We start from the raw sequence: 13,507 nt of genomic DNA on the forward strand, positions 1-13,507 counted from the left end.
GCCTGGTGATTCTGGACAGGCTGCTAATAGCATGTAATTTCTTCTGTACAGTATATCAACCCACATGCAAAGAATTCTTCTTTAGAGTCTATCTAGAGCTGCTGCTCAAAGGGAAAGCACTCACACTACTATTTCTGACAGACATTCTCTTTCCAACTGTTCTGTAGAACCAGAATGAAGTGAAACTGTAGGAGCAAGTTGAAAGCCAAATCCTCAGAAGAAACAAACAGCTCCCTCTCAGCTGCTTGAATTCTACTTAATAACATAGCTCATGAGCTTGTGTCAAATATACCAGCTGTTACAATCACAATCCAGTATTTCTTAGGTCTCATTATAATCCATTCTCCTTTCTAGCAATTTACCATCAGCCTACAGAAGTGTGGAGGTGAGCAGGGAATTTTAATTATTAAAAAAAAGTTAAAGTTAAAATTAATGTAATGAGCAGTGAACTTTTTTCTTATTTCCAAAGTCAACATATGAATGCAAAAGCATGTCAAATAGGTTTACCATGGAACAAAGCAAATTTTTTTGTTGTTTGGAGAAAACTCCTCAAACGAACCATTTTCTGCTAGGCAAATGGGAAACCACTAAAAGCGAAGAACATAAGTTATGTACAGGTTGGAATTCTAAACTGATATTTCTCAGATCAAAATCAGGGCTCTGATTCCTGGTTTCATAGCAGGCTTAGTTACAGCAGCTGCAGCAGGCTGTCACCACAGCTTCTCAGTCCCCTGCTGTGGGTATTCACGCTGATAGACAAACAGAATGATGACAGGCAAACAAAAGCAAAACATACCCACTGCTGGACTCCAGCAGACAGCAATTCACTGAATTAAGGCAAATTACCACTATTCCCACTTTACATTAGCACAGTGGCCTGAGGGCCCTCATTCTGAGGCACAGAACCCCTTGGTGATGGCAGCTGATGCTGTGCCTGGTGGTGGTGCCTGATTGCAGCACAGGGGCACAGTCTCCATCAGACTGCAGGTACTCAGACCCCAGAAGCAGTTCCCTGCCAAGTTACACGTGGGTGGTATCAGCAACCCCACAGCAGAGTGGGAAGAGAAGGAAAACCTAGCAGCAGCATCTTAATTAAGTGCAAGACTAGAAATCCACAACCCTGTTACCATTCTTCCAATTTTCTTCAGAATTAAGCGTGTGGGCAGCCTGAGCAGCACAGTGGCACAGAGCAGCCGGGCAAGTAGCACTGGGAGAGAGTGGACAGAAGTGTTAGGAATGAGAAAACTTTTGGAGTAAAGGGAACCTATTTGAGAGAGATGGGTTTCATCAACAGTGACAGCGTAATTGCACTGCAGGAACTTAAGAGACACAAATAGAAGACTGAAGGGCAGTCTGCTTGCAATGGCAGAGCAGTCTACAGGAGCCAAGGTTATCTCCAGAATGTGAATCCATAGGGATTCTGCAGTTCCTTTTTATGCAGGTAGCACAGAAAGTGAACAGCATTAGATTTATTAAAGGTGGAGAAGAGGCTGAAATAGTAATGGAGATTACAGACTGATTGTGGGAAACAGAGGATATTTTAAATCATTCTCTGTCCCTGAGTAGGATGTTAAGTGCTACATCAGAGCTGATATAAACCTTGATTTTATACAGTGTAATGACAGCTTTCTGCAGAAATTCAGTCTATAGGAGAAAAAGTAGCTCTTAACTTAGTTTGACATATTACTGTCAATAGGGGTCACATGCCCCAATTCAACACATTCTTTAAAAAAAAAAAGGTTCACTTTGGTAATGTTTAAGTTTAGAAAGAGAATCAAGATGACCAGCTGAAATGAATTTAGAAAGAAACAGCCACAAGGTTAAATTGCTTGGAGATGATTTGGAGAACAAAAGGTGAGGTTCAGAGTCCAAAAATTCTCAAATCAAAAGGTTCAGATGACTTTTACCTTCTTTTGGTTTGACTGTAAAGAAAGTCACTAAAAGTAAAACCATATTGCGTCCAAGTAAGGAATACAGAAACAGACAAGTTAAACGAAAACTCTTAAGTCAGGCTAAATGTAATTTTTGAAGAACAATTAAAAAAGAAAAAAAAGAGAAATATGATGCCTGCTAGAGAGCCAGGAGAAACAATAGCAGATGTCTGTTTAAAAGAGCATAGTGCAGGAACCAAAGCCTTGCTAAAAAGATAAACTTGCCCCTGTGTTTAGTCTTGAGGAGCATAGGCATGTCCCCATGCAAGAAGTTTCTTCAAAGAATAAGCCTAATGGACTGTTGCAATATTGAGGCTGCACTAGCAGGTTTCTTGAGGTCACTTCCAAGTTGAATGGCTCCAGAATTCATTGAAATACCAAGTTAAAAAATCATAAATCTATAAAAATGAAAGTGAGCATAAAGATCACTTCAGAGCTCTACAGGAACTAAAACATGACACCACTGAAACACTGATGTATTGCTTAAAAGTGGCAGCAGATGGATGGTAGGTGGGAAACAGGACCCAAATCTGAAAACAGGGCTGTAGAAAGCTACAGGCAATTGAAGTCTTCTAGTCTGTACCACACAGGGAATTCTACTGCCAGCCTGTGGAGGTGATTAAGGAGGAGTCAAGTGGCATTCACAGAGAAGTGATCAAGCTGATACAGTATGCCTGGAGTTTCAAACAGCATTAGAAATCAAGCTTCCAGGACATAAAAGGGAAAGTCCTCTTGTTAACTAGTGTCAAGTTAAGTGAGAGGAAGCAGGAGATAAAACACTCGGTCAGTGCTCACACTTGGTGAGCTCAGATCTCCAAGGCACATACACTGGAACTCAATCACAACTTGCAGAAAAGGCCAATACCTTTGTATAGGTGACAAAAACTTAATTCTCCTACCATTCAAGACTCCTAAATGATGGAATTTTTTTTGTATTCATGGAATTTAAATATTCTCTCTGAAGAGACACCTCTACAAGAGAGGCAGAGACAGAAAGAATAGCTACAGCTAAATTCTGCAGAATGTCTCAGCACTATGTGAAGTCAGCAATCTTCTGTGGTCAGCCTGGCAGAGGCAGTTGGAGATCAATAGCATCTGCATCATTATTTCATGCCTGCTCCTCGTTAGTAACATAGTTTGACAATCACTGAGGGATGGTGGTTTGCAGTGAGCAATGATTAGGTCTGTCTGAAGTCAGACAGGAAGCCAACATCATCAAGTGAGGTTGAACAGTGGCACTGTAACTCCAACTCTAAATGCAGATATAAACTAATTAAGTATGTCATGACTTTTTTTTTTCTCATTTTTTTAACCTCTCATTAATAGCTGGTAGAGAGTAACAGATGAAACTCTAAGTCCAACTTATCAAAGAACAGCTTGGATTTTTTCCTTTTTGTTTTGTTTTGTTTGGGAGTTTTTTGAGTTAATTTGTTTGTTCTGGTTTGTTTTTGTTATTCCTTCCCCCTGATCAGAATTAATTAGTGTTCTTTCAAACAGGTTATCCTGCCACAGTAAAAAAAGTACAAATCTGTTATATTTCTGCTTCATGCCATGAAGAAGAATGGCAATATGAGCATATTATACAGGAAGAACAGATGCTGCATCCAAAATATTTTAATTCTGGGGTAAAAAAATAAAAAGCTACTTATCCCATTCAGAAAAAAGAAAAGCTTCAAAGGAATCTGGGAAATTACCAGCTGAATCTGAAACTCATGGACTTCTTATTCACTTCAGAGCATTTTGGATTAACTTTTTTGCTGCTCACACAAACAGCAAACTAAAAGTTCCTTCTATTTCTGCCTATGCAATGTATTCCCTGACTGTGGAGCCAACTTTCAAATAAAACAGTCCCCTTATTACCGAGTTTTAGCAGTGCCTTTTAGAGCCAGTTATGAAGAAATCAGAAGACCTAGAGAATGTACCAACCCCACTGCACTAAGAGCAGGGCCATACATTTGCCATGACTTTCAGCACCAGTACCACAGCTATTCCCAGCAGTGAAAATTACAGTGCTCACAAGTAATGCTTGTAATCTCCATGAATTCCAAGAAAGATTTTAGTTGCTGTTAGAGGGGTTAGTGCTGTCCTCCTCCAAAAGTTAATGAATTATCTCCATATATTACTACATTTGGAAGTGCAAATACCTGGGTCTGCAGAACAGAGGACCTTGCTGCATGCAATACTCCTGACCCTTGGTATACCAGAATTTAACATCAAACTAGCAATACAGAAAGGCAGTTGTAAAACAAATTTCTCCCTTACACTTCATTTTTCGTTTTATAACAAAAAAAATACTTAAATGAGGAATCTTCCAAGATTCTAAGACATGTCTTGTACTTAATCAAGGTTTAATTTGAACAAAATGATCAAGAAAGTTTGAAAAAAAAAATCTCTCCCAGTCCTGTGGGATAAATCTATCATATTACAGTTTCCTAAAGACACTTTCATATAAACAAAAAAATTTTCAATACTAGCAGTGCTTTTAAGCAGCCAGGCTTATTTTTAATAATCCTTTACAGTCAGTGACTTATGGAAAAAATAACAAGAAAAGCCTTCACAAGCAGTATTATTATTAGGGACTCAAAAGCCCAAAAGAAACTAAAAAAAACAACTCCCCCCCAAAAAAGAGAGCAGCATTTAAATAGTTATTCACCTTAAAATCAAGTTTTCTGATGCTTGTAGCTATTTTACAAATGAAGTGGATATTTGACTGAAATTCATTTCGACTTGGGTTCAGACAGATACCACAGTGGGAAAAAAAAGCATATGAAATTTCTAGCACTTTAAGATATTTAATATGAATTCTAGTAAGGTCGAAACTGTAGGAAGCTAAACAGAAAGCATCTCATGGCTCTCTTTGCAAGTGAGAAGCACATATAGTTATCAAGGGGTAAAGTATTCAATTTGTTCATTTTTAGAATGATTCACATTGGTGACTTTATCTAAATGAACTATTATGTGAGTAGGATGTTTTAGGAACTACTCAGTATGATAGCATATTCTTTAATTGTGATTAGTTAGACTTACAAATGATTATGGAACATACAATGTGTTGCAGCTTTGGATCATTACCCATGGAAATGTAATTCAGAAGCACAAACAATAATTATTTCCATCACTCCTTCTACTGAAACATAGCTTTCTTTAATTAGAATACTGCTAAGTGAGCACAGCAAATATAAGATTTTTTTAATAGTTAATCTGATAAAGAATTAATTGAGCTTTTAACGGAGGAAGCTTAATCCTTCAATCAGTGTGCATACAGATTGTGCTAACTTTTTAGGAACACCCACTAATGTAATGGACCAACAGATTACTAAAGATATATTTTCTCTGGTGGCAGCCAGGCTCTGGGGCCCTCAGACCTTTCTACACCTCTCAGCAGCAGCAGGGAAGAAGAAACTCTCATAATACAGGAGAACCTCACCCTGCTGCATCCCATTCTTTACATTGGCAGAGGTTGGCTATTGCCACAGCATCTTGGGATTTAGGAGACAAGTCATGAAGTTTCCCCAAATCAGAGCATGCTGAATTGCACTCTCCAAGCCACCAGAACAACTGTTTAGGGACATCATTGTGTCTTGGAGAGCAGATGTCTAACAGAGAGTGTGAGAACCAGTGGCAAGCATGGACGATGCCCCTCCTGGTCTGCAAGAGCTTGGCATCCTCCTTAATAATACACCTCCTCTCTGTATGTAAGAGGCAATTTTACTTTCATTACTGAGTCCATCAATTTTAGAATGGGCACTAGCATCCTTTATCACTGATGTTCCACTGTAAAGAGTTCCATTTAGTTATCTGCTGTGTGAAACACTTTCTTTTGTTTCAGATGTCTCCTCATTTCATTTGTGCCAGAGTTTTACTGGAACACGAGTGCTGCTTTCAATCTAGCTGGAGAGGGGGTTGTAAAACTGCCTCTCTGAGGATGAGGGAATGGTTGAGAAGCAATGACTAGGTGTTATTTAGGAGAAACTATACACGCTGATTGAAAGTGAGACCGCACATTAACAGACACAGGACATAAACCATCAACATACACATGAAATCACCAGCACTGATGACAAAGGATTAAGGCATTTCTTGGTAGACAAACTGCCACTTGATGTAAAGGCCCATGAGCATTCATCTACCAGCTCATCTGCCAAGAAATGAGCTTCTGTCAGGACTGGTTAATTAAAATGTACCAATAGGTTATGCTAGAAAAGCCCACACCTGTTTCTCAAGTAGATCTCCAGTGAAAAGAGAAGAAACATAAGTGAAATAATATCTAGCAAAGATCCAGACACCAGCTCCCAAGCACATCTCAATTTTTTTTCATTATTGTTAAGTGTCTGACTGCATTTTTTTCTCCTGCAAAATTACAAGACTATTCAAATAATAAAACCTGCGCATTTTAAGACAGGAATGTCTTTTCCATACCATCTACACTCAGCACAGGTCCACGTGATATAAGCAGGTAGGTCTAGTTAAGACATAAAAGTGTCAGAGGAACGTTGTCTCCTTGTAACTGCTTTGTCAGGTATATGACCCAGCAGTACCTGCTAAAACAAAAATAATCATGCACAGCCATGGAATTAAAGTAATTCAAAGTGACATGTTCAAGTAGTATTTGGGAAATTTACTCGTGAAAAAAAATTAATTTCCTTAGATTTGTGGAGTTTCCGCTAGTAATTGCTTTGGATTTAAGGAATGATAAATTCAACTTATGTTTAAAGAGTACTAACTTGTGTAATCCTGCAACAAAATACTACTATAATCCAGAGACAGAAACAAGATTTTAAACTAGTAAGATTAAAGAGTTTTCAACTGCCAAGCTAAAACTTGAAAATAAACATGTGATTTAAAATGGTACCTGTGACTCTTTTGGCCTTCTCCAAAACCATTACACAAGTAATTGCATTCACACAAGGCTCTAAGGTGAAACTGCATCTTCATTCTTTCCAGAAACCATGACAGGTAATAGAGATTAACAGGTTATTAATGCTTTAGAGACACTCACATGTATAGGTTTATAGCTGCCTTTTTTTTCTTAACATGTCTTCTCCATGTGAGTTGAAGGCTCAGGTTCAGGTAGGCAAACAGAAATTAAGAGTTTAAACAAGTTCAAGGGTACACTTGAAACCCATCTGGCAAGCAGAAAGCTGATGCAGCAAACCTACCACTACCTCAGAGTAGGAACTCCACAATTACACACTCTAGCATGAAGTCCAGAAGATGTACTGGGTGTGATTCCCACTCAAGAAAAAAACTGAAATATCACGAAACACTTAAATGAAGCAATAGCTTTAGGACTTAAGAAAAGGAGCAGCAATAGAAGCAAGAAGACCCATTGGACTGGTCTCCATTGTACAAGCCATTTTCAAAGTTTTAAACAACAGATAAATGAAATTATTTAATTTGGATAAAAAAATTACTGAAGTTAAATTTAATGACTTATCTAGATGATGATATGTCAGATAAACCATCTTACTTCTTCTCCTGAAAGATAGTAAGCTGAAAGCAGTCCACCGACGAAACGAATGTTGACTTCAAATACGGAAATTTCAGCATTCTGTTGAAATAAACATAAATTTATTTCTATAGAGGTTTATTTTTACATATATATATATATATATATATATACACACACACACACATACAGGTTTTAAGGCATAACAGCTGTAAATAGCAAAATACAGAAGATGTAGGGAAGGCCAACACAAGAATTTAAAGCATTTTTTTCTCTTCCTCACTTTGACAAAATATCCTGCTTAACTTTTCACCTCTTCTGTGGGCTATAAGGCTTTCTCTAAATCCACATATCTAAGTACTTATTATTCCTTCCAGATGATTCAGCATTTGCCCAAAAGGTGCTCTTGGATCTCACGTCCCACACTACCTCCCCTCACTCCATCTCAGACAGATCAGTATTGATCAAAATGTCCCATCAAGTACTTTCCTACTTCAGTCTAAATACTGCTCACCACAAACAAGAAGGTAGCACTAGAATGAGTTAATTATGTGCTCATAAAAAACAAATGTAATCATTATGTGTATTAACAAGGAAGATGATTCCCTATTACAGTGACAGCCCTTTCCAAGCTGGTGTGGATGAATCTTTTATCAATGACAAAGACTTGGTCCAGCCAGTATCTAACTCAAAACTCAAAGCACACTCTTTCCCTGCCTTTTGAAATTCAAGCATAAATGAGGAATCTGAGTCTCACATACTTTTGTTCTTTATTAAGGCAATTCCAATTTTACCCCAACACTCACCGAGGCATTCAGCTAAAAAGTTGGTCTAGTGAAGTTTCTTAATTTTTGCCTTTTTATGTAATACTACTGTTTTAATTTCTGTGTTTCTACAGAAAAAGGTACCCAACAGCATCCCAAAATTTTGGGCACATAAAAAAAAGCATTTGACTTTCACATGTTCTGGGTTGCTCTTGCTTCTACTGAGTCACTTTTCCATTTTCTGTTTGCAGACATACAGTATAGCTATGTTTAATATAAATCAATGCATGGTGGAGCTGATGGATTTTCTTCTGAAAGGCTTGCAGGCTTTTTTCATTTAGCTAGGTTTTGTGCTTTTCCAGTTTAAGCATTCAGATGTCAGTTTGCGTAGGAGGGAAGAAGTTGCTCCCTATTTTTTATGGATTTTGAATTGCAGCAAACTGCCTTTACAGAAAAAAACAAACAAACCAACATTGGGCTACTTAACAGAAATATTACTTCATGCTTTTCAGTTTCCAAGGTGCTCTGATTAAGAAAAGGTATCTATCACATTGCAGAGTTGGTGAGTTTCTTGTAAACTGCAAAGGTACGGGCTTCAAAACACACTCTCAGGCTTGCTACAATGCTTGTTGTTTTACACTCAGGAATTTAACTTTTCTCCTCTAAAATGTATTCTGCACTTCCTTACCCCCCAAAAAGAGGATGTAATTTCCATTCAGAATGACTCTGATTAATACATAATTAATACAGTATGTGTGTGCCTGTATAATACACCTTTTAATACACATGAACACAATTCAAAGGGGCTGACAAAGTAAAGCCATCACATATGTCTGACTCTTGAAAACTCAGACTGGCATCATGACTTAAGACTGCAAAATTATCTTGCTGTCTTGCAGTGTTCAGAACATAACACTCTTACAAGTTTATTTTGAGTCATCTAGAAATCTGCAGTTTCTCCTCTGTCACTGCTCTCCTCCACTGCTCCTCTCCTATTCTTTCTAAGAGAAACAACAAAGTTTAATTTCTGCAGCTTAATTTCTGTTTCCAAAATGCCTTTTTTTTCAAAATCTGTTATTTCTCTTTCCAAGTGTTCAGTCATTGTCTCACTGAATGCAGCAATAAGGCAAATGGAAACAGGTACTCATCTCAACTTCAACATTCTTCTGAAGGCTTTTTTATTATGCCATGATCCACATTAAACCTGGGGAGGGGGATATAAAAACATTTAAATTCTCTAGAAATCTGAACTAACTAGGTGATGCATCTGTTCACCTGCTAATCAGGCTGCCTGTGTAGGAACTACAGCACATGTACTTTAAATACAGAAGTCTACCTTAAAATCCAACATGTAATACAGCTAGTAGAGAACTGATTTGACTAAAGAAAGGCTGATCTGATCTGGTTTGATTGAAGAAAGGATGATCAAATGAGTGAAAGGGGTGGCTTCTCTTTTGTGGAGACTGAGCTAGCTGAAACTCCTATGAATAGTATGAGAATATGAATTTGTGAACCTTCTTCAGAAGTTCAGGTTCTTTCCATTTCAATCCTGAGCCTTAGCACATGTCAAGTACCTTTGATGTGGGAAGGTTGAAGCTGTAAAGAGGTAGGTGTCAGATGAGGAAATGAGTTAATCAGATATCCCAGACACTTGTGTTTCCTTTGAGAACTGAATTAAATCACTTTTTGATTTTCAATTGCTTGAAGTAAATTGAGTGGTGTATGACCTGAATATTTTGTCTCCAGAACTTTACATTTTGCCTTTCTGGATTTAAATATGACCACTTAACTCACAAAACCATTGCTATCTTTCAAGGAGTGCAAAGGCCCTTTAAGGAAGTCTCAGTATGTGTGCACTGACATCTGCTTCTGGAAATCAGCTACAGACAAGAAGACTACTTGGAAATAATTTGAATAAAGGTTTTACTGTTGTGCCACAAAGATTAATTGCACTGTAATACTGAACATGTGTTGAAGGGGTGATCTTTCAGGACATTTCTTGAAGGCAACCATTATTCTAACGTCATCAGATTCCCAATAGGTCACTTAAACCTCTGAACCTTCATTTGGAATATTTGCCTCTGACCAAAATCTTTATGCAAGCCACTGAAGCAGACAAACACTGAAACAGTAATTTCATTAATGGTAGATTTGAAATCTGTATGCCTGATAGTTACTCTTAAACTCATTGTACCAGGTTAATATTATTCTCAGCGCACAAGTAACTGTAAGTGGCAAAACAATTAAAGTTTTATAATTTCACATCAAGAAAACATGTTTACATGTTTTTGTGAAGGAAAGTTTGTGAAGGAATGTTTTTTGAAGAAGTAATCTGTTAAGAAAAATGAACTTGTCCTAAAAGTAGATTTCCACTACACCAAATTTACCCTTCTTCCTGGTTTGATTTTTAAAATTTTTGTATGACATGACACATTGAAAATGCCACACCCTGATCATTAGTCTCTTTTCATATATTTAATCATCCATGTACAGATTGTATAAGTAAGTCTATATTTCTACTCAGCAAATTCTAAGTAAGCATTTAACAGTACCAGAATATATCAGAAAAACTTTCATCTGAACTTCACCAAATTTCTACTTCACCATCTGTAGAAGTGAGAATTATTTTTTATTTTAAATTTAGCCTTCTCCTTCAAACAGTTATTGTATCACCTACAAAGCAAGTCTGAGAAGTGGTTGAATTAATTCTATTACCTCTAATGGAAATTCTGTAGGGCGAAGTGTCTGTACATGTACATTTCAAGATGACTAAGATGTTCCCTTTTTAAGGTACCAAGCGCAAAAGACAGCTCTGAACAATTGGAAAAATATAATTTCCAATGTTATGGTCTCTTTACATTAGTAACCCAAATATAGACTGGCCTCTGTATGAGAATATCTGAAGCACCTTCGTTAGTACACATCTTATCTACGCTAACATCTAAACATCAGTTTGATTTGATATTTGCAGGCCTCACTTTTAGAAAGGATTCTGAAAGTCTGTGGGTGCTTGAAAAAGAGTTACATGTATTGGGAATAACATGTTTTTGTTTTAATTCCAGGGCTTTTATGTTAATTGCTGAATGTGAGTAATGTGGTCTTTCATCTTATATTTATTCACTAATTTATGATTCACTATTTGAACCATAAATTGAATAGTCCAACTACTATACAACATCCAGGGAAACTGTGATTTCTGATCAGTGTACTTAAAAAAAACAAACAGAAAACAAAAAGCAATGTATGAATCCAATATGTACTGTGAGAGCAAAGCTGTGACAAGTTTCAGGAATGTCATCTGGTTTCCTTGATTAATTTCTAAAGATGAAATTATTTTGATATAGACATACAACATCCTTTACATTGCTGGCTAGAGACATAACATCAAAGTTATGTTAAAATTGCTTTTTAAGTAGAAGAAAACCCATAGCTCAGAAACACTCAAGATGCTGGAGAAAATTAGAGATATAACTAGGAAACCTATTATACTAACTCCTTTTAAAGAAAGGGAGAGTGACAATGCCTTAGCAAGACACATCTCCAAAAAGCAACAAATATAACCAAACAAGGAAGGAGCAGGCAGAATAAAGTGCTGAGACTTATATTATTTAGCCTGTGTTACTCTGCATTTCTATTTTATTTACAAATCTATGACAGGGCCAATTTGATCTCAGCTGTGTCTCACCACTCAACTTCCCTCACCCTTCCACAAACCAGAGGATTGGGACTACAACTGAGAAACTACTGAGGCTTCAAACAGCTGTTATACTGAATTTAATATTGAAACATTGTTCAGACAACAAACTACAGTCAACTGGGCTCTCCTGAAGGCCTTTTCCCATTGAACTCCTCCAGCTTCCCCAAAAATCAGTATTCATATCCTTCTGGATCATTTCCTAATGCATCTCATTCCTGATAATCTTCCACTCCACAATTCACAGACCAAGGCCAAAACGATTTCCATCAGTATTTTATAATGGGAAGTCATCCTCCCTTATAAACACAACATTTGAAACACAACACTATTTTATTTATTCACCTGGCACTCACCAGCAGCACTAGTTACATGTTCTGTCATTCAGAATACAGCTGGAGAAAACACTCTGTGCTCTTTACACAGATGAATGTATTCCCAATGAACAAATCACCTTAATTTACATTTGATAAAGAGCTTACTCTCTTAGTTTTTATAAAGATAACAAAAAATAATGCCCCAAGTCCTAACATATCATTTGTTTCAGTCTTTTCTATTGCAAAGATTCCTTCCAAAACTTTCTTTCCTTTGGTTCTCCTGTTCTTGTATCATCAAGAGTGTACAGAACTTCTGCCACCTCACCTGCATTTCCATCTATTGCTCCTGTCTAGAAGGAATATAGCAACTCCCTCCCCATGCACACACACCATGGCAAGCAGCCCATACCCTGCAGTTTAACAAGCTGTGCAAGAGAACACCAGGGAGCCTGTACTGAATAATGCTGAATAATGTATATAATTCTAGACTAAAAAGAGGGCACAAAGGGCCCACATTTCCTGTGAAATTAGATGAACTTGTAATTATTTTTACTATTAAATAATAATATTCCCCTGTTGAAGCACAAAGGTTGGAAACAGCAACAAATCCTAGCATTTTCAAGCAGCCCAGGAATTACGATAGTCACAGATAGTACTACAATAGCTCACTTTCAACTATTGCAATTAAGATTTTAGTTACCTGCAATCGTGGGGGAAAAAAATTTCATTCATATTCCACAAATGAAAGTTACTGGCAGCTTGCTAAAATATTCAGTTCCCAAAGACATGGGAAATAATCTTAGCAACCTTTTTATCATAAGTGTCAAAGCCTGGTTATTGCATAACATTATTTAACCTTGCTGAAGTCCCCGCATGGCAAACTGCAGGCACAAAAATAAAGTGCTACTGAAGGCATTAATAAACTCTAGCAGCAAAAGAACTGTGTTTGGTAATGAATTTGCAGGATCTTGTTTTAGCCCATCAAAATTGGTTCTTACACATAATTAAAATCAAGCCACTTTGAAGTCTGGCATTTAGAATGTACTAATAAGTTACGTGGCAAACTAGTAATCAAATAGTCCCACAAACTAAAGAACCATTTTCACCTGCTGGCTTTCTTAAGATTTCTCTCTGACCCATGACTTTTTTTTTTTTTCAAATTGGAAAGCTCTTTCAAATAGTTGTATTAGGAAAATTTCTGATTTTCTCACTTGAGGAGGAAAAATACCAAGAATAAAGAGCCAAAAACCTATAATGTTCCAAGGTAGAACATTAGGTTGTGGATTGTTAAATAGAAGTCAATCACAATACCTACAGTTTGAAAATAATAGGATTTGGGTTTGTAAATGCTG

General features: G+C 37.1%; 1 protein-coding gene across 1 annotated transcript in view; it reads right to left on the reverse strand.

The window, feature by feature from the left end:
• The window catches only part of MAN1A1 (mannosidase alpha class 1A member 1), a 139,017-nt gene that overhangs the window by 75,464 nt on the left and 50,046 nt on the right, over nucleotides 1-13,507 (reverse strand). The window contains exon 4 of the mRNA XM_063151083.1: nucleotides 7,402-7,482. Within this exon, the coding sequence (XP_063007153.1) occupies nucleotides 7,402-7,482 (81 nt within the window). The remainder of the gene's footprint in view (nucleotides 1-7,401; nucleotides 7,483-13,507) is intronic.

Source organism: Melospiza melodia, chromosome 3 (genome assembly GCF_035770615.1).
Source record: "Melospiza melodia melodia isolate bMelMel2 chromosome 3, bMelMel2.pri, whole genome shotgun sequence".
Lineage (NCBI taxonomy): Eukaryota > Metazoa > Chordata > Aves > Passeriformes > Passerellidae > Melospiza > Melospiza melodia.